The 26769-nt window shown below is 41.4% G+C and overlaps 3 protein-coding genes across 8 annotated transcripts; 1 reads left to right on the top strand and 2 right to left on the bottom strand.

Moving 5' to 3' along the window:
• Nucleotides 1-5: 5 nt before the first annotated feature.
• On the bottom strand, nucleotides 6-6152 carry alkbh6 (alkB homolog 6). 4 transcript variants are annotated; one of them, XM_041234710.1, is made up of 8 exons: nucleotides 6130-6148; nucleotides 5983-6053; nucleotides 4991-5063; nucleotides 3993-4061; nucleotides 3290-3350; nucleotides 2181-2332; nucleotides 1712-1816; nucleotides 6-363 (listed from the first exon to the last, which is right to left on the bottom strand). In XM_041234710.1, the coding sequence occupies exons 3-8, from the start codon at nucleotides 5045-5047 to the stop codon at nucleotides 91-93; spliced, it is 717 nt and encodes a 238-aa protein (XP_041090644.1). In that variant the 5' UTR covers nucleotides 5048-5063; nucleotides 5983-6053; nucleotides 6130-6148; the 3' UTR covers nucleotides 6-90. The 4 variants fall into 4 exon arrangements, with proteins under 4 accessions (XP_041090644.1, XP_041090643.1, XP_041090645.1 ...); XM_041234708.1 differs by having other exon boundaries at nucleotides 7-363; nucleotides 4991-5066; nucleotides 6132-6152; XM_041234709.1 differs by lacking the exons at nucleotides 5983-6053; nucleotides 6130-6148 and adding an exon at nucleotides 5874-5973 and having other exon boundaries at nucleotides 4991-5066.
• Nucleotides 6153-8352: 2200 nt separating this feature from the next.
• LOC121303764 (homeobox protein goosecoid-like) lies at nucleotides 8353-9538 on the top strand. Its single transcript, XM_041234541.1, has 3 exons — nucleotides 8353-8686; nucleotides 8862-9067; nucleotides 9407-9538. Exons 1-3 carry the CDS (start codon nucleotides 8353-8355, stop codon nucleotides 9536-9538), a joined length of 672 nt encoding a protein of 223 aa, XP_041090475.1.
• A 3481-nt stretch (nucleotides 9539-13019) lies between these two features.
• LOC121303861 (CAP-Gly domain-containing linker protein 3-like) lies at nucleotides 13020-24726 on the bottom strand. Of its 3 annotated transcripts, none has more exons than XM_041234700.1 (15): nucleotides 24584-24726; nucleotides 23174-23313; nucleotides 22346-22485; nucleotides 20472-20565; nucleotides 19807-19968; nucleotides 18862-18980; nucleotides 18214-18450; nucleotides 17730-17783; nucleotides 16819-16954; nucleotides 16130-16279; nucleotides 15253-15387; nucleotides 14645-14768; nucleotides 14137-14201; nucleotides 13449-13521; nucleotides 13020-13080 (listed from the first exon to the last, which is right to left on the bottom strand). In XM_041234700.1, exons 2-15 carry the CDS (start codon nucleotides 23301-23303, stop codon nucleotides 13068-13070), a joined length of 1632 nt encoding a protein of 543 aa, XP_041090634.1. In that variant the 5' UTR covers nucleotides 23304-23313; nucleotides 24584-24726; the 3' UTR covers nucleotides 13020-13067. The 3 variants fall into 3 exon arrangements, with proteins under 3 accessions (XP_041090634.1, XP_041090633.1, XP_041090636.1); XM_041234699.1 differs by having other exon boundaries at nucleotides 13020-13208; nucleotides 24584-24724; XM_041234702.1 differs by lacking the exon at nucleotides 17730-17783 and having other exon boundaries at nucleotides 13020-13208; nucleotides 24584-24724.
• Nucleotides 24727-26769: the final 2043 nt, after the last annotated feature.

Raw genomic sequence — 26769 nt, 5'->3', positions numbered from 1 at the left:
GACACATGAAACATGGGGTGGATTTTTGAAATTCTTTTATTTTAGTGAAATTGTTCAGACATACAATTTGTTTTGGCTGGGCGATGCTGTTCATTTCTTTCTCCCCAGCAGGAGGGCGCTCTTGAGCGTCCTGGGCACGTGTCGAATGGTCAGGGAGACGCGGGTGGCCCGGGTCAGCTGCTGTCCTGGGCTGGCGCTGGTGGCGGGCAGGTTGGCCACGCGTTCCGACACGGTTTCCTCGGTCACGCCTCTGATCCCGTGCAGGTAACGCACGTACATGTCATCGCGCAGGACCAGGAGGCTGCGCGGCTCCAGCAGCAAGGACAGGAGGAAGCGGCTCTCTTCGGTCTGCGAAGCTCCTTCCTGGATGAGACAGAGCCAGCACTTTGCTTAGACAGCTATGGCCGAAAGACCATCGACTAGATGCAACGATAAGTGATTTAATGACCTGCTATCGCTAGGGATTAGCGAAGTGCACAGCTGTCGCCAAAAGTTTTGCATCTCCTTTATATGTTTTGAAGTAATTTTGCTTCATAGTCAAAGGAAACCTGCTGAATAATTTTAACATATAGAACTACATACATACTTTTTTTCCATATACAGTAGTCTGTCCCGTAGCAGACCGCGGTGGACCAGAGTAAGGGCTGATATGCAAAAAGTCTGATCAATGAATCCTGTTTTAAATACCATTATACACAGCTGGAACAACTGCTATATACAAACTACTGATTTGAGATTCTGATTTTATTAGGGAGCTCCCCTAAATCCATTTTTTTAGAAAGAGACAGGGTATTAATGCTTGTGACAGAGGAGCGGTGGGGGTGCACGCATTCGCTGCTGAGTGACAGGCGTCAGAGTGAGAGGGCGAAGCTGATACGCCCCCCGCAAGCGAACAGGATTTATATTACATATCAACACACTAAACAAACAGCTAAAGTGACCCTACCAGCAACGGCAGCGGACGAAGCACATACAACAGTCTACGCAACAGGATCTAGAGTCTCAGAGCTAAGCTTCTCTGTTCAATAATTTACAAAATCCAGCTACTCGGCCCGGCTGTCGATGGATTCGCCTTGCTTGCTCACTCTTCAGTATCTAATCCTGGTTCTCGCTCACAAACACGTGCTGGCAAATATCAGCTTGTTTTAACCCAGTTGGTTTTGCAACAGTATAAATGAACCCCAACCGAGCGAAGCTCTGTGCCACCATGGTAAAGCATAGGGAAGCATTGTAATGCAGAGAGAGGTCTGGTAAAGCATTGTAATGCACAGAGAGGTCTGGTAAAGCATAGGGAAGCATTGTAAAGCACAGAGAGGTCTGGTATAGCATACTAAACAAACCATGGCAAATGAATCCTCATCAAAGTGTCCCATAGCAAAAGCATACACAAGTGTATTAAAGCACAGTGAAAGCATGGCACTGCATAGCCAAGCACTAGAAACCATAGAGACACAGTACAGTAACGCAGATTTAAAAAAAAAAAAAAAAAAAAAAAAAAAAAAAAAAAACTACATGGTCAAACTGCAAAAATACAGCGCAGAAATACCAGGGTAAACTTATATAAGGGAAAGATCAACACCGCTTTCCTTGTGCGCCCCGCAACCAAGAGAAACTCTGGCTTTGCCTGCACTGCAAGAGGATCCACTGGGGTCCCCGGACTGTAAAAGTGTCACGACTGAGTGTCTGAAGACCGTGCAGGCAGGGCCCTCACCTGCTCCTTCTCCTTGCTGAAAGGCCGGTAGAAATCAAGCAGGGTGTGCGATCCCAGACTGATGGTGGTCACTGTGGGGAAATACAGGGGCCCGTCCTCATGAGGCTGTCAACACAGTACACGAGAAGAGAGATAACATTGAAGGAACTGTGTAGAGCAGCGGGTTCAGTATGTTACAGTAATGCTCTGACTTTGACCTGCAGGGTCTGGTTTTCAGTTCAACTGATCTCTCTCTTACTTCACTGCACCAGTTACTGGCTTAATTAGTCATCATTTACATGCGTTCCAGATCTCGTAGAGAGACCTACAAAACCTGCAGGACTGCGGCTCTCCAGGACCAATGTCGTACAATAAAAATAAAAAATCCGTCTAGCTTCTGACGTTGGAGATATCTCCGTGAACTACCCTGCAGAAGTAGTTTTTAAATACATTTAGTTAAATCGTTCACCCGCACCAGCTGCTACTGTACCATTATTCCTTCCCCGGGTCTGTATTCGTTCACCAGGACGTGATTGGCGGTCTTCCCAGCGAATGCCCCCAGAGAGGAAATCTTCACGGCGTACTTCTCCAGCCAATCGGGGAGCTTCTCTGAGAGCATTCCCTTGGGGTGGGGCAGGCCACCTGGAGTAAAGCATAAAGTAAAAACAGCGGGGATAAACCACGGCAACACCAGCTTGCTGTGGTGCTGCGATTGGACGGCTGTGCTTGCTTGACTGTGTGGTAGGCGGGTCTGGGGCGGAACGCCTCGTGATAAAAAGGGGTCGGCTGCAACGCCTCGAGGCTGCTTCAAGGACAGGAGTGAAAGACCAACCCTATCCACACTACCTGTTCATTTAAAACCCACACTCCTGATCACTTTGTGCTCACCTGAGCTGCAGGGGAAAGACGCCACAGCGGGTGTCTCTCGTAAGGATAACCCTCACCTGCTAATGCACAAAGAAACTGGGAAAACCAATGCCGTATTTTCAGGGCTTTAAGAAAAACAAACAAACAGGCTTGTCTGAGGTGTTCTAGAAATCAGGCAGCATTGGCATGATGTATATAACAAGTGCTGTAACTCCAAAATCAGCACGATGTGTAGGCGTGTACTGCACCACTGTAGTGGAGAGGGGAGACCATGCAAATGAACAGCATGAAGTGATTTGCAATGGGAGTGTTATTTTCATCCCTGCCACCCACTTCGTTTCCAATAACACTACTTCTGTGAATACTAATAATACCAATCAATCAAACCCCGTATTTATCCGGAGGATTGAACCGAGAACAAGCTCTCATTACCAACGATAACCTGGCCAGAGGCTCACAGCACACAACATCAAACACAAGAAAACAGGAGTACAAAACAGAACCAATCATAAAACAGAAAAGTTGGCAAGCACAGATGCCAGTCGGCAATGAGTCACCCCTACGGCTGAAAGCAACCTCAGATATGAACCTTTTTATACTGAACTTTCATTGAAACTCATTCCAGTCGCTGGCTGCTGCGAACCAAAATGAGTGACCAAACAAAAAAACTGTTGCTACCCTGCATGGGAACAACAGTAATGATACGCACAGCCTGTTCTTTTGATCACATACCCCAGTTCTGCAGTCGTCTGCCAGACAGCTGTGTCCACTTTGGTTTGGGGGCATTATAGACCTGGAAACCAGGGAGAAAACAGAGTCAGGACTTCAAAGAGACATCAAAGTGTAACATCCTAAAAGCTTAACAGTTTCATCAAAATGTGACTGATCATTATAACAATTAATAAAACTGTGAGCTATCTGCCTGTCAGTGACTTTGTGTATGATCACACCAGTGATTGATCTAGTTAAACCCTGTACATATTAAGCTGTTTGTTGTTTTTGGTTTATATATCTATCTATCTATAGATAGATGGCTATAACTTTACTGCATTTTGTAGATATAACATCTTGATATAGCTGAACCCTTTATATCAAATTGCTTGTTTTTGTACACAGTTTTGGTCAAACTACAAAAACACATCCTTATGCCTTCCACTGTAATTTACATTGATGATGACTATATATATATATATATATATATATATATATATATATATATATATATATATATATATTGTGCAAAAGCCATGTTTATTTTGTGCAATTGGACAATTTATTTCTGTTATATCACGAAAGGAGCAATTAAACTGTTAATGCTACAAAACTAGAACCAGCTCGTAAGATTGATGCCAGGACTCAGAAGGTGGAAAGATACATGTGGGATAATGTGCAGCTGATTCCAGGTGAGAGATGAACGTTGTATCGTACACCTTACCTGTTGCAAGAGGTACTGTTCCTCTGCCTCTGTGATGAACTCAGGGATGTAATAAACAGTGTGTGGGGCCTGCAATCAGAGAGAGGGTTATCATCACATCAACAAAACAAATCTTCAAGTCATCATTACTGTAATGCTTAATTTGCATATTTCCCTACAACCCACTCTTTTTTAAAGTTTCATAAAGTTTAACTGTTGTGGTGTTTGATTATGTATATGTTTTTAATTGGTTTGTATCACTGATAGATGTGGTGATTATATATATATAATATATACTGTATATATGCGCATGTTTGTTCTTGCACTGACCTGCTCCACACCTTGCCGTATTCTACCACTTCTCTTAATTACAACTACTTCCTGTATCTTGTATTTGATTGGACTCTTCCAGGATCCGTGTTCACGGTTTTTTTTTAATTGCTCTTATTTGAAATCATTCTCCTCCACTTAGCGTACTCGCTATACCTGCTCACAATGGACTTGACTCGTAAGAGCGAATGTTTTTACCATCAGTTAACTGCTCTCAGTCGAATTATTTTAATTTGATCTTTGCCACTGATTTTACTGTACTATATAATTGCTCTTCTCTGTAATGTGATATTATGTTGTGACTAATGTAACATTTTATAATGTGATATTTTGTAGCAGCTAAGTTGCCCTGGATAAGGCTGTCTGCTAAGAAATAATTAATAATAATAATAATAATAATAATAATAATAATAATAATAATAATAACTAACAATAAAAACTATTTTATTTGTCACTACTTGTGTACTTTTTAATGCATGGGTATTTACTTATATATCAAATAAGATCTTACAGGAATGGGAATGAGACTCCTGTTGCACAGCCGTTTCACCCATTCCAGGTTTTACTAGCAGCTTGATTAGCCCCAGTGTCTAAAGGTAACAAGCTCAGGTGTGTCTTACTAAACCCCTACTAAAACCAGGAACGGATCAAACTGCTCTGCAATTGTCTCCATTGCTGTCTTATCTTACCTGGGTCACCAGAAACGGCTCCAGCTCTTTCAGTCTGGCACAGTGTTCCTCTTCCATTGCGCTTTATTGATGTCTGCTGCAAAACAAAGTCAGAGAAAACAGGGAGAAAATGCTTTACCTACTGGCCAAAAATAACAATGCATTTAACTTTACAAAATCTGCAGGCAGCAGCCTTTAGAAATTGCACTGCCAGCAAAAAAAAAAAAAAAACCCAACACTAAAAGATTGACCACGGTAAGTCTCCAGTTCTCCCAGCTCTCCTAGGGTGCTCTTGTGTATTTACCATGGTTTGTCTTCTAATATGCTTCCCCACACCTCTGTGCTTTACAATGCTTCCCTATGCTTTACCAGACCTCTCTGTGCTTTACAATGCTTCCCTATGCTTTACCAGACCTCTCTGTGCTTTAAATGCTTCCCTATGCTTTACCAGACCTCTCTGTGCTTTACAATGCTTGCCTATGCTTTACCAGACCTCTCTGTGCTTTACAATGCTTGCCTATGCTTTACCAGACCTCTCTGTGCTTTACAATGCTTCCCTATGCTTTACCAGACCTCTCTGTGCTTTACAATGCTTGCCTATGCTTTACCAGAACTCTCTGTGTTTTACAGTGCTTCCCTATGCTTTACCATGCTTTCACTGTGCTGAGCTTTTTAGTAAGAGGAAGTTTTAGCGAGGTATGGTAATGCATATTAATAAACATGGCAAAGTCTGGTAAATGCATAAGGTAACTGTCAAAAATACCGTGGTACACTGCAGCCTTACACGCAACTGTGACTATTCAAGAAAGAGTTCCCAGATACTGTATAATTTAGTTATAGACAATATGCGACCTAGTTGAACACGCTATTAATTAGTGAATATAATTATTCAAGTATACAGTACCAGTGAAGTTGACATACACACGATCGTTTTGTTGTTTACAGTAATATGGACGCCTCTCAATAAACGTGTGCGTGGCTACGTTTCATTCAGCAGAATTCACAGACAGTACCTTCCTGGAGCAGTTTCGTCATTTCAATCCGCGTCTTCGAGGGGGCATGTTGAACAAACAAGACATTCAATCTGGGAAAAAAACGATGTGGATTATAGATTTAGCACGAAACCACACACAAAAAAAAAAACAAAACGGGAAAACTACACCTGGCACGGCGAATCCACTTCCTCAATTCATGTTGGGGCAAAGCTCACCAGCCAATCAGATCAACAGGGTTCTTCACCTTCGCCAATAGCGTGTCTCCCAACGTGGGCTCTTCTATTTGTGTTGACCAATAGCAGGTTGTGGAGAGAAGCAGGGGTGGGGCTTTGATATGGTGCGATTTCTGCCCCTAGTGGTGAGAAGATTGAATGATAATCGATTGTTTTGATTGATACGCGTGTCCACTGAGGTGTTTCCTGATCGATAGTGCAAAGTCTTTGATCTGTGTTATGCGTGTCCCTTCCTGATCTCGCTAGACATTAGCCTCCTGCTGTTAGCAAAGGAGTTTACTAATCTGCTTGGTCAGCGCCAGACAACAGGACGACTGTTTTTATTCAGAAAGATCATAGGAACACAAAGTCGGGGGGGGGGGGGGGGGGGGGGGGGGGGGGGGGGGGGGGGGGGGGGGGGGGGGGGGGGGGGGGGGGTGGGGGGGGGGTGGTGGGGGGGTGTGGGGGGGGTGGGGGGGGTGGGGGGGGGGGGGGGGGGTGGGGTGGGGGGGGGGGGGGGGGGGGGGGGGGGGGTGGGGGGGGTACGCAATAGGGGGTGGGGGGGGGGTGGGGGGGGGGGGGGGGGGGGGGGTGGGGGATTCAAAAAATACATTGCTCTTTTATAACATGCGTTTCTTAAATAACCTTTCATATGCTTTAAATATTTACACAATGTATATGTTATTTTTAACCCTTTAAGATAGACAAATAATTTAATGTTTGTTCAAACGGTTTCTTCTTAAAATGCATTTGATCGACTCAAGGATGAGAGGAAGGAAACGGTCCATTTGGAGCAACCGATTCAATTTTAAACCCGGTTTCGTGCACCTCTTTGCAAAGTTACAATAACCTGCATTTCTATCTGTCTGGCACATATAACAGCAACACAGTTACACACAACAGGATAAACATGTTTTCATTCATCGGCTAGTTAAAAATTCAGCAACTGCAGCACATTTTTCTACTTGGATAGTATTAATGCACAACAAATCCCAATTTTAGTCAACGGGGGGGGGGGGGGGGGGGGGGGGGGGGGGGGGGGGGGGCGGGGGGGGGGGGGGGGGGGGGGGGGGGGGGGGGGGGGGGGGGGGGGGGGGGGGGGGGGGGGGGGGGGGGGGGGGGGGGGGGGGGGGGGGGGGGGGGGGGGGGGGGGGGGATACACTCCTAATGGATTTATTTATTTATCTATTTATTTATTTAAGATAAGCAAAATCTTTTCGTACAAATGCAGCAGCTGTAGTTATTAAAAAAAAAAAAAAAAAAAAAAAAAACCATCGAGCAAAAAAAAAAACAGGTTAATTTGCAATATAATAATGACTTTGTTTTTTTTAATATTGTATTTATATGTATGGGTTCACACAAATAAATCGACCAAACTAATGTTTGAGATAGATTACCAGAATGAATTAAAACGATAACTTTGAACGATACATTTGAAATGAGTCCTCCCTTAAAATAAATAAATAAAATAAAACACATTTAGTTTGTATTCCATAAATATAAAATGGTTTGCTTTTGAATGTACATTATGATATTTTGTATAGCCTGTTAGATTCTATCGGGTTTAAGTATATACGTGTGTGTGTGTGTATATATTACAGTAATGCATCATAATTCAAATTCATTTCTTACATTTACAATAGTTTAAATCGTCACAAATAAATAAGATGAAACGTATTTGTCTCCCTTCATCAGTTATCTAATATAAATGATCATTATATATTTTTTTTGTTTGAACCAAAAAGCGAATCATCTTTTATCTTTATTGACAAAGTTCTGCGTCTATTTGAAGAAGACACAGTAATAAGTTTAATCTTATTGGTCTATTGTTATGCAATAAACATGCCTTTTAATGAACACAATGGCTCTCGTCGTGAACTTTGCCGCGGTGACAGATCCATTAGCCCCGGTGTCTGGAGTTTTGTGTAGTGAGAAACGAAGCGCCGGTACTGCTCTATAAAACCAAAAACTCAAGACGAACTTTAAGATCGCACAGCCCAGAGCTCGGTTCTCCACAAGACTCGCTGCGCTCTTTCCCACTTTGCAGAAAGTGGATATAGCTCAAAACTTCAAGAAAGCTGGATTGATAAGACTTTTTTTGGATAAAGAACCTGACACTGAAAAAACAAACAAAACAAAAACTAGATTTTTTTGTTTTTCTTCATTTAAAGACAACATGCAAATAACCGAGACCTATCCCTTCAGCATTGACAATATTTTGGGATCTACATCAAACTGCAAGGGATACGCGTGTAACTCCGTCACCGCTCCGGTGTATCCGAATGCAGCCTGGGAGCATCTCGTCTACCCGCAGCCCGGCTGCAGCGGTTACCCTGGGTATTACTCTCCAGCACCGGCGCCGCTCGTCCCGCTGCACCACGCAGCCGTCTACAGCCCCGCTTACCGGTACCCCGGGTATGCAGGATATGCCGCCGGCTGCGGACCATTCAGCTATCCTCAAATCACGGATCTTGGAGTTGTTCAACAAGATAATCTTGATCCAGAAGCGGGTAAATATGTTTTATGCCCTACATTGTATTATTATAATTATTATTATTATTATTAAATTTAGCATCATGCGGTGTTCTTTTATAGTAAGCCATTCTGCATTTGCATATCAATTAACATTTATAACACTTTGCTTTCCTCTTGATATCGTATTATATTTTTACTTTTTTTTGGCAGCTCCAGCGGTGTCTCTGGTATCCAGTTCTGAACTCCGCTACTTGTCTCAGATCATCAGCTGTCGGAAGCGGCACCGAGCTCGCACGGTATTCACGGGAAGACAGACCGAGGAAATGGAGCTTCTTTTCGGCCGCACCGACTATCCCGCCCCGGCAGAACGGGATCGCCTGGCCAGGAGAGTCGGGCTATCAGTGGAGACCATCCGCGTAAGAGACCTTAAATTTACCTGCCTCATCACTCTGAACCGCAAAATAAAAAAAAATATAGACCATTTAAATTAAGCTATCATCATTCTACCCGAATTGTGTTGATATTTATAACATCTAAAATAGAAAAATATTTAGACCTATAGTTGGCTAAACACACACACACATATATATAAGTAAGAAACCTATTCAAATATTAGTTATTGCTGTTTATTGTTAAAATATGCTTTATTATATTATACATAACATTGTAAATTGTTCTTTAAGACCATATGTACATTAGACGATAAAGGAACTGTGTATTAATAAATTGTATTCCCCCCCCCCCCCCAACCCCAGGTTTGGTTCAAAAACCGTCGCGCACGCAGAAAGAGACAAGGCTTGAGACCCAAGTCCCGCAACATAGCGCACAAAACTGCAGAGGAATCCGACGACGAGGCTTCAGAACCTGGCAAAGAGTTGACGGTTTGATCGGAGAGCAATGGATGTATGCCAGCCGATGTCTTGGACAAATTCCGGGAGGCAGATGGGCTTGAGAATATTAACCAAACGGTCAAAACTGAGTTTGTTCCACATATCTGGCTCCAAGCACTAAAGAAACAACTTTAACTGAATTGCTATAACGTCAACCAAATCGTGTTCCAAAAATGTTTTTATTAAAAAAAAAAAAAAAAAAAAAAGTAAATTTTAATATAGTAAAACAAAAAAACTACCGATAAAACGTAGTCAATAAATAACTTGCTATTTTTTGTCAAATTTTTGGTATTATTAAAATTGTTGGTTGTAATAAGACAAAACATAAAATAATAACGGTAATATTTAAAACATGACATATTTTTACAACAGATGTATTATAATTTATTTATTTATTTTTTAACCGCAACGGAATCTTTCAGTTGTCTATTTTGGTGAAATAATAAATATATTCATGATATATCCTCATTCATTTAGCGTGTAAAGAGTTTGCTTTTACACAAGTATCTAATCCTGCACTGACCCACTGGGGCGATACTGATCATCACACGATTCCTCCCGTTTGAAAAATCACAAACAAAACACACCGATGACTGACACTGTTTATAGAGAACGCTCGCATTTAAAAATTGAATTGAACATTTTTTACAGGCCAGTTGGATGATTAACAAACAAATTAGAGAGACCCAGAAATGAAAATGAACGACCACTTATTTATAAAAAAAAAAAAAACACACAAATTACTTTATTAATAATAACAACAACAATATTATTAAATAAAACAATTCTATTCATGCTTAAATGGATTTGAAAAATACAAATCAAAAGCAGAACTAAGAGCATGCAGTAGTAACGAGTCAGCTGTAGTATTTATTTTTAATTATTAAAAGACACCAATACCCAATTGTCAGACACAGCGGCTTCAAACCTGGTTCCAGGAGACCTAGTTTGAGGTTTGTTGTATCAAGCCCCAAGTCTCCCCTGGTGTGCCGTGCAGAGGCCTGAAACCAAGTCCCAAGCCACGAAGTGGCGTCATGTTCCTTCCGCTTAAGAATCAAAAGATGACGTTCTGAAACTGGCATAGAATTCAATAATGCTAATGCAAGGGTTTTAAAAAATCAATTTAAATGGCTAATACAACAGGCTAAACGGTACATTAGGGTTGTAAGCCACATAATGTGTACAGATGAGCCAAGCAGAGCGACTATGCTAGGCTTGTATTGTAAAGGGGAATATTAAAACAGAGGATGCAAAAAAAAACAACCAAAAAACAGGGACTATCACTGATTTTCAGGGACAGTTGAGAGGCATGTCAAGCCATGGCAGGTATTTTAATGGGACCAGCTGTCTTAAGAGCCAATAGACAATCATTTTACACAGCGAGAACCAACAACTTGTGCTCTTACCAGGGAGAAAAACAAAAACACTCACTGTTACACACTCTATTGCAGTCAAACATTTTCCACAACCGAAAAGATGTGGTATATCCATTTCCTGAAGGCAGACATTACAAAAAATAAATTAGATAAAAATATAAAAAATAAAACGAATTAGCAACACATATTTACAACACCACAGCGTCTATTTTAGTGGTCCGAGCAAAGGCAGATCTAAATACTTCTGTATTAATTCAGCTAGAGTTTAGACACCCTCCTAGTAACAATACTGGATAGAATGAAAAATACAATGGAATACGGTCCACCAGAAAATACCAGGTTTATAAAATCAGTGATGGAAGCAAGGCTCCTATTGCACAGCTGCTGCTCCTAATCCAGGTTTTGTTATGTGCTTGATCAGCCCTGGTGTAAAAGAGAACAAGCTCAGCTGTGTGTCATTAAAACACACAGTAAGATCAGCAATGGATCACACTGCTATGCAACGGAAGTCCTACTTAACTTCCCTGTTAATTGTAGGGTATGAAGATCTGCCGCGATTTAGATAATTGAAACACACATGAATAAAACTGCCACGTGCTTGAAAAGAGGAGGTCAAGCTGTAACTGTTGAAACGAAGCCCGTGTTCGATAATCAAGCACACGCCAAGATCTTTTCAGTAATCCCAGATGTCAGTCTTACTGCTTTGGCCATTTTCCCTGGTGTCTGCAATCGTTCGAACAGACAAACTTCATTCTATTAAAATCATGTGACAATGTAACCTTTCAACTCCAGACAAGCTCAAAGCCAGGTAAAGTCAGGTTTAGAGAATAATAATAATAATAATAATAATTCAGTACGGAAGCTCCAGAACTCAGAATACAGTAACGTGAAAGAACAGCAATCAAAAGAGGACATGCTCTAACCTTGAAAGAAACCAGGACAAACTTGTCAGTCAAGCATGCCTTTGAAAACGCAAGCGATGTAAACGTAAGACACGTTCGAAGCACTTCTGAGCAGTGTACAGTAGAAATTAATAATCCCATCTAACTACTTTGCACAAAGACAGTCTTCGCCAAAAAAAAAAAAAAAAAAAAAAAAATGGAAAAACAAAACAAAAAACCCTCAGGTAGATTTTGGAAGCTTGTTTTTGCTGTGGGCAAACATTAAATTGGTCAGTTTGGAATTAATTACATAAAGGGGATTAACAAGAGGGCAAGCACTTGTGTTCTCCTAAAATGTTTCCCTCCTTATCTAAAAAGATAGCTTATTAGTTTCCCTACAGTTCACTTCCTAACTATGACTTATATTATTGCACTGTATGCAATTAGCTACAATATGCGACACAGTGTTTAGAGATATGCTTTTAAAAGCAACTATCAGAATGTTATAGTGTATGTATTGCTTACTGGATTGGTATCGGTCTCAGTCATCACATCCTGGTAAATGTTTAAAGGCCCGCTCTTTAGAGCTCACAGATTCAGGACTCACCAGCAAGTGCAGCTGGGACACCAGTGTGACGTCGACCCTGTGGTCACACATTGGTAATTTGATTAAACTCAACACTCCCCCCCCCCCCCCCCCCCCCCCCGGTGGATGCGAGAAGTATCACACACGTTTTACATGGTATTTCCTTGATTGGACACACCCGCTATAGAGTGACGTACCAGGAACTCTTTTTTTTTTTTTTTTTTTTTATAATCTTAAAAACGTTGTTATTAAAAATGCACTGAAACCTGGGAAGGTATTACGGCATTATCAAAAACGAACTTAAAACGTACATGGGACCTTTCCAAATGAACACGCTTGGTTAGTTGTTTAAAGTGCTGGAAAGATTAAGGATTTCCTTTTAAAAAAACAAATAAATATATATATATAGCAGGGGCTGGTGTGGTTAAGTAACTTGTCTTGGTCTTAATATTAATAGTTTTCAAGAAGATTTGCCTCCGACAGGATAAAAAAATCAATAGGATACTTTTGCTTTGACTTATTTTCTAACAGCAAACCAGAAAAAGTACACAAAGGTAATACAAGCACCCCTTTGTCTGGGAAATGCAGGAGTCATAGGAGACAAAATGCAGGGCGTTCTGGGTACAAGGCACTCGGATTTGCTATAGGACTGAGACCACAGGGATTCTACGGCAAGTAATATATCACGGCAACAGTCTTGGTTGGTTCTCCCGAAAAGCAGAAATGAAAGACGGTCACCGAGAGGAAGAGAGAGAGAGAGGGAGAGTGGTTAGGACTGCATCTCAGCTCGGACCATCCAAGGAAACCAACAACAGAACAGCAATCTGAAGAGAAACACACAGCTGAGTCATTATGCAAGCAGTGATCACACAAGCAAAAACTTTTTTTAACCTCTATAACACATCGTTATTCATACTTTTCATTTCTGCACACTGCAGTTATACCTCCTTTCAAACCTACATTAAAAAAAAAAAAAAATAAAAAAATCAAACTATATCCATCTCTGCATCAACATATACAGCCCTGCTACCCCCGCTCCCCTCCCCTCTCCTCTCCTCATCTACCTGGAGAGAGAGCTCTCTGAAGCGATATCCTTGGGGGTTCTCACTGCGGCAAAGTTACGCTTGGGCTGAGACACTGCAGGAAACAGGGAAGGAAAGAACAAATTTGGAAAGAATACTAGCTAAACTGGAACGGGAGAAGGATTATATAAGGAGAGAGTAAAAAAGGTCAGTGTAGATTAAATTCGTGTATAGTTTCCAGGGTAGCTGATTAGAAACAGTGGGGTGCACAAGGACTGCACTTTGTTTTCTATCAGACTTTTCTCCCGAAAAAGATCTTGGAAGCGAGCACTAAAGAAAGTAAAACTGAACGACTACAAGGCAACACCTTGGCAAGCATTTATAAGCACGCATTCAGTAGGGAGATCGGTCGCCATTACCATTGGGATCAAGGCTGATTGCAAAGAACGATCAACTTTTCTAAAAGGAAACATTTACATGCGTTTTCAATAGCGATCGTGCAGCATTTACAGGGTTAGTTACTGCAGATTCCCCCAGAATCTGATTTGCACTAATCTTAGATTACCGAAGGTAAAATTAGTTAGAGATTAGTGTTAAGCGGGGTCTATGAAAACCAGACATTTTACGTATTATTATAGACATGTGTTTACCAGCTGGGTGAGAATGCTGCTGTATATTAATACTAATTTTACAGCCTTGACACTAGTATGTTACTTACTGTCATACTTACTAGTTACTTGGTGGACTTTCTTAACTAGTGCGTCGTCACTTTGAGAGTCTTTGGGACCGCCAAGTCTACAGAGAAAAAAGGGTTCAAATTCAACGTCAATAACGGTCATCCATGGTATGCCATAAAACATGCTAGTCAGTCAATACTTACCATTTAACAGATGACTGAATTTTATTAAAAGCTATTTAGACTGTATGAGAAAATTACAGACAAAAACCTTATCAAATCTGAGCCCGATTGGGTGCGAGTCTAAAGTAATGGGGACAATAAAAACAAACAGATGCATGCAGCAACTCGTAATTTCCTTTCAGTAGTATTTAAAAAAAATCTATTGATTAATGTGTTGATTTCAAAACAAGAAAAGTGGTCCTTCCTTCTCCTTTACAATTGAGCACCAACCGCTGGCAATGAAAGGATTTATTTAATAACCTGCTGGTAAATACTTTTTAAAAAGGTAATTAAGAGCGTGAGTTTCTGCACACCGCTAAATACAAAACGCTGCACTCACCTTTGCACTCGAGAGGGGGGCGCGAAGACCCCGTGCTTCGGCAGGCAGGTAAAGTACCGGACCCCAAATACAGAACCGTCGTGCTTCCCAGTGGGCACCTCCAGTTCCACACCAAACCAGTAACCTAGAAAACCAGACCAGTATAGTTAGCAAAGCTAGCGACACGATTCCAGGGGGGCACTAGTTGTATAAGGAGAAAAAAACGAAACCAAAAAATACCAAATTATAATGTTTAAAAAACACTTCATTCAAGTGCCTGGAAAAAGAAAAAGTTGTTTAATTCTGGCTTAGTAACTTTATCGTGTGCATCCCCCCTGTGGAGAGCTTGACTCGAATAATCAAATTCTGCAGCTCTACTGGACAATTCCTACTTTGCTGAAGGCTCAAACAGTTCCCAAAGTAAAACCACAAGAAACGAAGGCAGGCAGACATACGTTTTGGCTAGCGCCCTCTTCAGTCTGAAGCGGTCTACAAAAGGGACTTTGTATTACTGTGGTTTAACTGCCTTCCCTGTACAATAAATAAACATCTTTCGTATAGCCGTAGAATTCAGGTTGGATGTTTAGAATTCGTGGATGATTTCGTCTACGACTTTGCTCAGTCCCTACCCGGAGCAAAATCCGTCTTCCCGTAGAAACGGACGATTCCTTGCTTCTGCCCGGCGACCAGAACTTTATCCCCCAGTTCGATCTTTAACCCTTCGCAATCCAGGCTGCCCACCGACAAGGATTTCGTCCGCAGAGCTGCAAAAGACGAGAGGAACCTCAGAAAAACTTAAAGAAGGAAAAAAAAAAAGCCATAGAAAACGGCCACACACTCTACAGACTATCCAAACCAAGACTCTGCATGAATTCTAGGTCAAGCTGAAGTTAGTGTGAAATACGGGCAGAGACACAAACAGGACTGCCTTCATAAAATCGCACCAAATTCTGAAACTATGACAGCTTGATGAGTGGCTCTGTAGATAGAAATGGAATAAAAAGGCATTGTTTTGCAGTATTTTTGTATTCTGTTATGTTGCTATGCTTTGTTCGTGTGATCTTTTTCTACTATTCTCAATGCAAAGGTAAGCTTGTGGAAAGTTACCGATAAGGACACCTTTCTTTGGGTAGGATATATGGAGGCTGCTGGCATGCTGCATTCTCCAGTTGTAAGCTCTCATAGCAGTATATAAAGCAGGGTATGTGTGTCAAACACACAAATTGCGAGTTATTAGAAGGACCAAAAGGATTTCAAGCTATACTGGAAAACAGTTACACAAAAAGAATGATGTAACCACAAGGTTTGGTACGTTTGGACCGCTTGTTGCACCAGAGGAATGAAGATTGGCACACGCTGTTGTGTCTCAGACACTGGTCGTTGTGCGCACACACACACACACACACACACAAAAAAAAGCCTTTCGCCTGCATTGCGATTTTGCTGTTTAACAGAAGTGCAGTTGGTATGCATAACGGAGAATGAGACCAGAGTGGAGGATCTCACCCTTCTTTCTGTCTTTCTCTTTCTTCTCCTTCTTGGTCTTGCTGGTGACATGGGAGAAGACCATGCGGGGGGTCCTGGGGGTGGAGGTCACGGAAGACGGGGTCTGGTCTGTCACGACCTTGCTGATTTTAGACAGCGGGGCAAAGATCCCTGATGAGAGACAAAGCAACACAGTCTTAACCAACAAGGTCATGCATACAAGTGACAGAACAAATAGAATCAATGCATTCACAGCTACCGATAACCCCACAGTGTGCAAATTTGTTAGAACTACTTGATTTGTCACGTCTACCTGCATGGAAACCTCAGGGTGCAAGAATTTCAATCTTCAGTCAGTAAAATCAGTGATCTAAAAATAGGCACTCACGTTAAAATGTTAACCACTTTGTGCTTTAAAATTAGGCCTCTTAAAACATCTTCTAACAAATCTCCTGCATTTTACCATCTGTGGCTATGTGGTCCTTTTCTCTTTCTATTCTAAATGAATGGCACGTGTGACTGATTAAAGTCGTCAATTAAATGAGACAATCGCTCATTTGACCTATTGACAGATTTTCAGTTCCAGTGGTTTGATTTCATACACACAACAAATCAAAACTACAGAAGCAATGGGGGGTATTCCGATACAGAAGCAATGGGGTGCTCCGATACATTTACACACTGCTGCAGGGTGTAGTGGGGGAGCGTACCAAGTTTGGGGGGGCAGATAAAGTAGCGGACCCCGCCCACGCTCCCATCGTTCTTGCCCTCTGGCTCATCCAGCTCCACTCCCACCCACTGACCGCTGGCGAACTCCGTGGTCCCGCAGAAACGAAGCGTCGCGGTCTAAAACAGAAGACGCAGTGAGACAGGGGAAAGGAAGGCGCCACTTACAGGAAGCAGGTTTCTTAAATGGATTTCTACTAGTTACACAGCAGGGATGGAAATAAAACCCCTACTGCTTAGCACTTTCACCGTTCCAGAATTACCAAGCTTCATTAGCCCCAGTGTGTGCAGGTCTGATTAAACTCACAGTTAAACCAGGAATGGATCAAAACGCTGTGCAATGGAAGTCACCCCTGCACTGTAACTAAGGCTTGCAAAGAGACGCTTCTATAACTCAGTGCTATAAAACAAATGTTTCCTATAAAATGCGTTTCTGTCAGAACTGCACAACTAAGACCCAGTCAGTGAATAGTAAATGCGCAGTGCCAAGAGAGAAGAATTTTTACCAGGAACTTTACCTTTAAGTTAAAAATCTAAAATCAGGAAGTGGCCAAAGTTAGGTATTCCGCTCCTGGTCTTTGTTCTAACCCTGTTTTAAATTTCCACCGGGACCCTAGAGTTGATCATCATCTCATTTTACTTGTAAAACCTGAAGTGGAATACTGGCCCTCCAGGACTGGGATTGGACACCCTTGATCTTAATAGCCAGTTAATCCCCCCCCCCCCCAAAAAAAAGGCATCATGCTGGATTTCTGGAAATGTGATAACTATTATATTGTTAGTTACTCGAGTTCAAAAAATTGTTGTAAAAAAAAAATCAAACAGTTCAAACTGATAAAATGGATTACCTCTGTGACGGAAACACACTAAAATAATGGCGAAGCATCTCACCCACCTGCTTTACGTGTGGCACCAAAGTAGTGACATCACTGCACGGTTTTGGGGGAGGCTATAAAGTTTGGACAAGCGTGGAAACAACATTTTTTGGTATTTATATTAGTTTCTCAGACATTAAAATTACACACCACACACCGCAAGCACCTGCTGATTTGCATTCAGTTGTTACATTGTTGATTGTTCTTTACAATCGGCTGAACTTCACAAGGGTTGGGAGACAAATACACAAACTATTGGTTAGATGCAACCCTGTCTGAATTTAGCACCAGTTGCAAAGCAAGTAAGACTTCAGTTCTCTGTCTGGGTCATTCTGATATATGTACATATCTCCTGTCTTAAATGATTTTTTCATTCAACGTTTAAAATGTATATGCGTGTCGAGTTTGTCAGTTTCTTTTGCTGGGGAAGGGTTAACTACGAGACACTTTGAGCCCGGTTCTGCCAGGTGGGTTTGAGGAGGGCTGCCCTGCACTGGGCCGTACCTTGAGGTCGTCCAGCATCACCCGGTCTCCCAGCTTCAGCCCCAGAGAGGTCAGCATGAGGTTCCCTGGGATGTTGTCGTAGTTGGGCAGGGTGGCCTTGGGCAGGTTGCAGCTCAGAGGCACAGCGTCCAGCAGCAGCTGCTTCAGCTCCTTGGCCACCATGGCGGCCTCTGCCTTGTCCAGGGTCATGTCCATGGGGTCCGGAACCACATCAGAAGGGCCCTGACCCTTGCTGTTCTGTGGGGAGAGGGGCAGAGGGTCAGCTCACACCAGCACATCCCTGGCTGGAAACACAGTTGCAAACTAACTGACCGTTATTGAATCACCAATATTCTTATTGTCACCATTAATAGAAGAAATTTGCTTTTTAATACAAAAGGGCAGGAAATCTCTCTCTCTCTCCCTCTCATTTATTTCTCAGTCTCCTATATCCAAGGTGACTCACACGGGTGTTACAGGGCAGTACAGGGTTCGAATGCAAGATTAATATTTAAATACAGTGTAGTTTGCAGTAAATGCAAATAATACGACCACTAAAATACAATATGCAACAAGTTAGGATCACATCAAATTATATCTATAAATGGCATAATAGCAGTGCAATAGCGCAAGGACAGAGCATCAGCCGAGGATCCACCAGGCACTCACCAGGACGGTGGGGTTGGCACCGTGTTCCAGCAGACACTTCACAGCTCCCAGGCACAGGTTGGAGGCAGCGATGTGCAGGGCAGTCCCGTGGTTGAAATCGCTGCATGTGGAGTTCAGCACTGCACACAACACGCAACAGCGTCAGCAAGGAAAGAGAAGCTGTGCGCTATGCAAGACAAAATCGCTTGCACATTGGAATAAAACTCTTGTTGCACAGGAGTGTTCCCATTCCAGGTTTTAATGAGAGCTTGATTATGCACAGTGCATCAGTAACAAACATGTGTGTGTATATAGATAGCTAGATAGAGAGATATATAAAGACATTTTAAAAAGCTACAACTTTGACACCTTCTTAATATAGCATGGTAGAAATAACCAGGCAGACTAATACTGCTGTTTAATTAGACAGACAAATAATAAAGATAATTATAGTATATATATATATATATATATATATATATATATATATATATATATATATATATATATATATATATATATATATATATATATATATATATATATACACACACACATATATATATATAATTAGCCAAAGCTTTTGCATCACCTGGAATTTCAGGTTTAAGACAATTATTAAAAAAAAAAAAGAATATATAATTTAGATCTTTTATTTAAAATCAATAATCACAAGAAGTTACAAAATGATATCGCAAAAGTCGACCGAAAGCCAAAATAGTACTACAGTATTTCATGTCAGGTTTCGAAATGTTTTCATTTTTCCAATGCTTGTCAGCTTTTGAGTAAGCATGTGGAAAGCTACGAAGCGGTGTGCAATTCAACGTGTTCACGTAACATTATTCAGCAGGTTTCATTCGACTTCATGAAGCTAAATGAGTTCATTCTGCGGGGGGGATGCAAAACCTCTCGGCTGCAGCTGTGCAGTGTATTTTGTGTATTGTTAAATGCCTTGTTTCATGTTACCTCTTGGCTTTGACCCTTTCAGTAAGATCCTGATGAGCTCAGGTACGTCAAAGTAAGCCGCGTAGTGCAGCGCGTTCATGTTTGTCCAGCGGCTTCGCAGACCGACGTCAGCGCCCAGGGCAATCAGCCGATTGGTCAGCCTCAACGCTGCGGCCGGGTCACCTGCAGAGACCAGCAGGACGATGACACAACACAGTGACCAGAGACACTACCAACACACCTTCAACTAAAACCACACCACGGCTCGTCTGTGGATCTATTGGCTAATTTATAGGCAAATTAGTGATTGTCTAACTTAATTGATTACTTTAATTGGCCACACATGCAATCAATTTAAAATAGTAAAAGGAACACAGAGTCCCACATGCTAAAATACAGGAGACTTAAGAAGTTGCTTAAGATCTTTAATGAAAGCACAAACATTTTCACACACACAAGTGCCTACTGTTTCTATATCACTGAATCGGAAAATTGAAAATCTTGGAAATGTTCTATTTAATACGCACACTGTTGGATTATCAGTAGCTCTAATCGTATTACTTCTATTAGTTTATTTTTATTTCGAGACGTTGATGCTTCAGCTGTGAAAATTTCAATTGCGGTCGGTCATCGGTGCATTGAGACGACAGGCACTCCATCTAAATGAGGCTGCTTTTACCACCTACCAACGCCATGAGTGCCTGCCTTGCAGGCGTAGTGCAGCAGAGTCATGTCTGTGAGTCCGTCTCGATCGTTCACGTGGCAGCCTCTGTTTAAAATCTAAGGGGAAAGAAGAAGAAATAGAATTCAGCTTCTAGCTGGCTGCAGAAAAAGAAAGAAAACACTGCCCTAGACTTTAACTTCCAAAAGCTACACTGTCCGCAGTTGCCATTTGCTTTGTGTCGTTTCCTTCTTCAGACTCAAACGGTTATTTTCTTCTGCGATGGTGGGTTCCTGCCGAGACTGCTCTGGCACTGAACGGGGGCCAATCCTGTCAGTTTGCCACCATGATGCAGAAAGGCAGCCGCGAGCCCACGGGAACATTCTGACGTCATGTCAGAATCAGCACTAACTGCTTTAAATACTTCCAAAAGGTCACCAGAATGTGAAGACACAATCAGCAAGAAGGCATTAGCGAAGACAGCCCTGCCAAAGGTCCCCCGTCGCGTTCCAGACACAATAACCCTAAAATCCAATCTCTGTAACTGAATACCTTCAGAAACCTGCTGGAACATGTTAATTTAGGATAAGGATAATTATCGGAGCGACCAATCTTGCCAGGGCTTCTAACTCCCCAGACACAGAAGTCAAGAGGAATTTATTGCCTGCGAAATCAATAAAGCACTCTGACAATCAGGGGATAGAAGAGGCAGGCCACACACACCGCTGCGCTCCGCTCACTAGCCACAGGACTTTTAAGCTTAAAAATAAATAGAATAAATTGAGAGACTATACAATCTAATACTATCCAATTTTAAAATGTCCTTCACATAGGCATCACAGCATGCTTTACATACATGATCTAACCTAAGGGTCACGAACTGGAATAAACAATAAAACAGAAATTTCAGGGCAAACTTTGTAATGGAGCTGGGCTTTTTAAAAACATTAAAAAAGTACAAACAACATTTTAAAATTATTATACAGAGCTCAATTAGAACTAATTGTACAACTACTACCACTGCAATTATTGTAAAGGAAGAGACATCTCGTCCGCCGAAGCAGCGCCTTACCGATTGAGAGTGTTATGGCGTGAATTTCTAATTATTTGGCCAACCCTTCTTGCGGGCCCACCAATTGAAACAAAAGCCTGGGCTGTTATTTTGCTGTCCCTGCCCATGAGGAGTTGGGAAAGCTCAGCTTTATTGGATTTGCACAACACTCAAGGCCTGTTTTAATGGCTCACTACTTCTCCTAACGATGCGCAAGAGCCTGTGTGAACCCACTGATTTCCAGAGATTCATTTATTATGAAAACAGACGGCCAGCTTTCATATCATTACCCGACTGCCCAGAAAACACTCCAATATTAAACCAGACAAGGGGAGGGGGAGAGAGAGAGAGAGAGAGAGAGAGAGAGAGAGAGAGAGAGAGAGAGAGAGAGAGAGACTCATTGATTTTCTGCTTCATGAACAGTGTTTACGGTTTTCCTTGCAGACTGATTCACAAGAAGAGGCTTGCTACAATTTAGTTTCAAACCTCATTAGGTTTGGGTTGGATTACTCTAGATTGTCAAACGTTTTGGTTTTTAAAGCCTCATCAGTACTGATAACAAATCCCAAGGGTGATATGGAAGTTTAAAATAAAGATGCACTTGAATCACTTATCTGAGGATATTTTAGAGCGAAAAAACAGTACAAAACAAATATAAAAACACACAAAAGAATTTGCATTTTCTTGCAATTACAGATCATGTTTTGACTGTTTCTGAAACCATAGCAGCTATCATGTGCTATCTGTACAACTTTGGCTAAGAAAACAGCCTTTAAAGACCTTGGGTGCGACTTCGTGTTTCCCAGCAGGGAAAGGCAACAGACGTCAGGAACCCATTTCTCACTGACCTCGTTTCCAATGATGTCGATTTTGTGCTGCACCTGCTGCACCCACTGTCTGATGATACCAAAGAGCTCTGGGATGGTGGTCTGCGGGTCATGCAGAATTTCCTGGCAGGCAGGGTCGTTGGGGTCGAAAAAGGTGAAGGCTGCAAGCACAGGGAGACACATGAGACATACTCCTAACAAACCAATCCTCCATTCCCAGCAGAAACAAAACAGTCAGAGCACGGTTACCTCAAGCACATGCCTCTCCTGTCACCTTCCCTTTTTATGTTTGCAAATGTTTTCGTTTGCAAATCATTCGGTTCTTCGTGCAATGGCTTAAAATATTGGTGTTTCACAATTCTGACAAACCTGTAAAGATCGGTTAATTTCTTACACACAAATTGATATGGCCACAGCTGTCTCACGTTTTGTTATTAGGCACTTTTTTTTTTTAAAAAGGCACCACAACTCATCCTGGGGATAGTGCCACCCAGTGGCTAAATAATGTAACTGCTCCAACAACATGCAATCGTTCCAAACCCAGTTAAACTGCAGTCAGCTACACACGGTTACAAATCTATGAAGCAGTCCCTATTCTTGGAATCAGTCCTAAAATTCAAGGTGATGCAAAACTTTTGGCCAGAGCTGTAGACATCTGGATTTGGTCCATAAGAAGTAAACTGGGCATTTAAAAATGACTTTAATTCCACTATCGTGGGAGAGAACAGCTTACTTTTGAGAAAGCCAACCAGTGAAAAACAAACAATGTAGAGCGAAAAATACAAGCTACAGAGAGTCACAACTACAGTTACAAAATGACCACGATCTTTCATTCTCATCCAGTCGTACCGTAGTCCTTGGGGAGCGGTGCCGGAGCAGAGCGGTGCACCACGGGCTTCTTCCTCATCTCCACAACCGGGCTCTGAAATCCCGAGGCTGGCTGGGCGTCCTCCACTTCTACTGCGTCCTCTTTCGTCATCTTTACAGCACTACAGAAAAAGACAAAGAAAAAAATAAAAATTTGACGCATCTAGAACCCTACAAATCACAGATTCAGATGTCCCAAAAGGGCTGTAATGCTACACTAATGTTCTCATCCGTTGCACAGATTGATGTGCAGGTCGCAATACGATGTGTATCACGATATGCACCCGACATTACAACGCGGTCACGATATACAGGATAAAAAACACGTGGATCGCGATATGCAACACGGCGATTGTTCTGTTGGGCTACAGGCATGATGCTGAATAAGATCAAACGAGTCTTTAAATTATGTACTGTTTTGTTAAGACAAAAGTTAAACGAGTTAGTTTTCCAAACAAGAACGACCCTTTTTTGTCTGTCATTCTTTCACTTCGCCATCATTTCACACCGAAATACTGCAGTTTACATAAATGAACACACACACACACACACATAACCCTGAGACGATATACAGCGTCAACCAAACTATATTAGACAAGACCAGATCGGCATCTTAAAATCCATGTCAAGTCGCAGTGCAACGACAGGCAGCTAATTTCACAACAGGATTGAAAAATACCATTAAATTCTTAAAATAGCCCCCGCCCGCTTTCCTCCTCCAAAATTCAAAGCACCTGACCACCTTTTGATTTCACGTCATGCCTCACATATTGGAACTGCATTCTTACACAACAACATCTATTTAACCAAAGCAGAATAGTCCCACACGTTAACACATTGCGAAACAAGAGACAATGTTAATTAGCTACAGCCATCTATCAGTCTAATATTATATATTCCAATGCATCGTGGAATGCAGAATCGCCCCAGATCCGGGATTAAAAGGAAGGAAAAAAATAATAATAAAACACGCACAACAACAGGGGAACGACTCTCCTCCAGGAATTGTGCCGACATCACAATAACAGACCGATTCCAAATCAAAACAACGAAATCCTCAATAGGAAATCTTGACAAAACAAACGGTTCCAGCGATGCAGTCTATATGAACACACGCATCGCTATCGGAATGACCGCTACCTTGTTACTGTTATCCAACCCAAAGACACGATTCGATGTATCTATCAATGCATGCTCGGTCCCTTTGCATCTCCATGTTTTCAGCAACGGAAGCCACAGCACACACACACAGAAAGCCATCGCCCTCAGTTTTACCTTAAAATCGAGTACCACAGCTATGCTAAAATACACAACCCTATTTTTAAACAACGCACTTATTTGATGCATATTGCAATGGCCTTTACCGCCGAGATAAAAAAAAAAAAAACCTACCACAAGTGTTAGTTCACACTATTATTATTATTATTATTATTTCTTTTTCTCTCTGCCTCTTCTGTGGACGGAGCGCAGCGGAATCCGGCTGCGTTGGTTTCTTGTAGACCTCGCAGTCTGCGTCACTCTGACTCACGGAGGGTGCAAACGTGATTTTCATTCACCCCTCACAACACTACCCACCAGTCTCTGCTAGTCCAAGCACATTCTAGAAAGGATCAGGCTGGCCAACCCCTCACTTTGAGAAAGCCGTCATGCAAAACTAGCAGCCTTGTTTATGGTATAGTTTGCTAAAAATGTAACACAATGGTGTGTGTGTATATATATATATATATATATATATGAGTGGATGTGGGTGACTATATATATATATATATATATATATATATATATATATTATAGATATATAATAAATATATATATATTATAGTACAATAATATAATCATGTGTTCTTTGTATACAAAATTCTATATTTTAAGCACTTCGTTCATGACTTAACTGCTGACGATGCACTTTTGATAAACCTTTTATTTGGTTTCTCTAAAGGTTTACCTTTTTAATTCGGGTGCGTCTCTCGTCCAGGGAGATGTCCCTGTTCAGCCCCAGACACTTCGGATTCTCCAGGCTAGCTCAAAGCCAGATGCCCATACAAAGGTCACTGATATTACAAGGTGCTTTTTAAAGCACTCGGTGCGGAAGTTATTCGCTATTGATTGGTACTCGATTGTAAAGATGAGGGAAGGATAGTTGTTTTTTCTCTCTCAACGATTCGATCCAGTCCTGGTTTTACTTCGAGTTTAATAAGACGCACCTGTGCTTCTTAGCTGTAGACTGTGGCTAATCAAGCTCGTAGTAAAACCTGAAATGGGTTAAGCTGTCTAATTTCCATCACTAGTCCTATGATGAAAGCTGATGTAGGTTACAAGTTTGAATCGGGATGCAATGCGATTGTTTCTGTCGTTTGAGTCTGTTCCCTAGTACTCTCTCAGAGCACAATGCAGTATGCCAGGACTGTTCAACAATTCAGCATTATACTGTATGGCTCTTCTGTAAGCTATTTAAGGTTTTTAAAAAGGGTTTCAAAAGACTGCAAGGAGAAGTCTTAGCTGAGCAGTGAAAATGCTTCAATGCTGTTTTTAATCTGACCAGGAACCCAGTGAAGCGTTGACTGGGTGTACATGCCACGAATAAGTAATCTTTTCAGGAAACTAAACCGTTTCTGTTTTATGAACTCCCTGATAAATCGGCACGGCTCTTTCCTTTGATAATCCCACACGGTTGTACTTTACTGGAAATATAACCTTGAAGCGCTTTAGCTGCAGTACCTGTACTGATCCACGAGGTGGCACATCAGAGTCACGATTTCACTGTTGGAGCCACACACTAAACAGAGCAAAACCTGTACAATCCGGCATGGATTGAAATAACGTTGCCGGATTAGACAGTGTGCTGGATTATAGAAGGGGCTGTTACCAGAGAAGAAAGTAACTTTAAATTCTTACCGGTACTGTACAACTGTTCATCTCTGGCTGTGACATCTGTAAATTATTGTGAAATGATTGGAAATAGTAATATCATGATGTAATTTGTAAAGTTTATCTCACAAATACATTCACATCTATATATATATATATATATATATATATATATATATATATATATATATATATATATATATATATATATATATAAATTTAACACTCATATTTAAAAATGATAAAAAAGCATGACTCAATAATAAAAAAATAATCATGTCTTATAACAGAAATGTCAAGTACACATTCCTTTGAAAAAGAGGGATTTGAACATAGTGTATTTACATACATCCACACTATAGTTAAATACACACACTTCAATTCAAAAACAGCAAAAAGCTCTATATCCAAGGAGAATCAGGACCCTGCTATTTGAAGACGGCAGAAACCAAAACACAGTAGTTTTTTTTTTTTTTTTTTTTTTAAATAGCGAGTTATCAGTTTATCAATAACTTATTTATGTATTTATTTATTTATTACTTAATATTACTTTTGAGCAACAATAATACAACCCACACATCAAAACCCTGTGTTGCCTTTTGGTTGGTTGATCGACAGAAATACCAAAGGAAACATTTAATCAGTTTATTTTAGTGTTTGGAAACGAATAGTCACGGACAGTTAAATAACTAACATCCACACGCCCACGT

The sequence above is a fragment of the Polyodon spathula genome, chromosome 35, assembly GCF_017654505.1.
Source record: "Polyodon spathula isolate WHYD16114869_AA chromosome 35, ASM1765450v1, whole genome shotgun sequence".
NCBI classification, from domain to species: domain Eukaryota; kingdom Metazoa; phylum Chordata; class Actinopteri; order Acipenseriformes; family Polyodontidae; genus Polyodon; species Polyodon spathula.
This window is presented reverse-complemented; position numbering and strand designations above follow the sequence as displayed.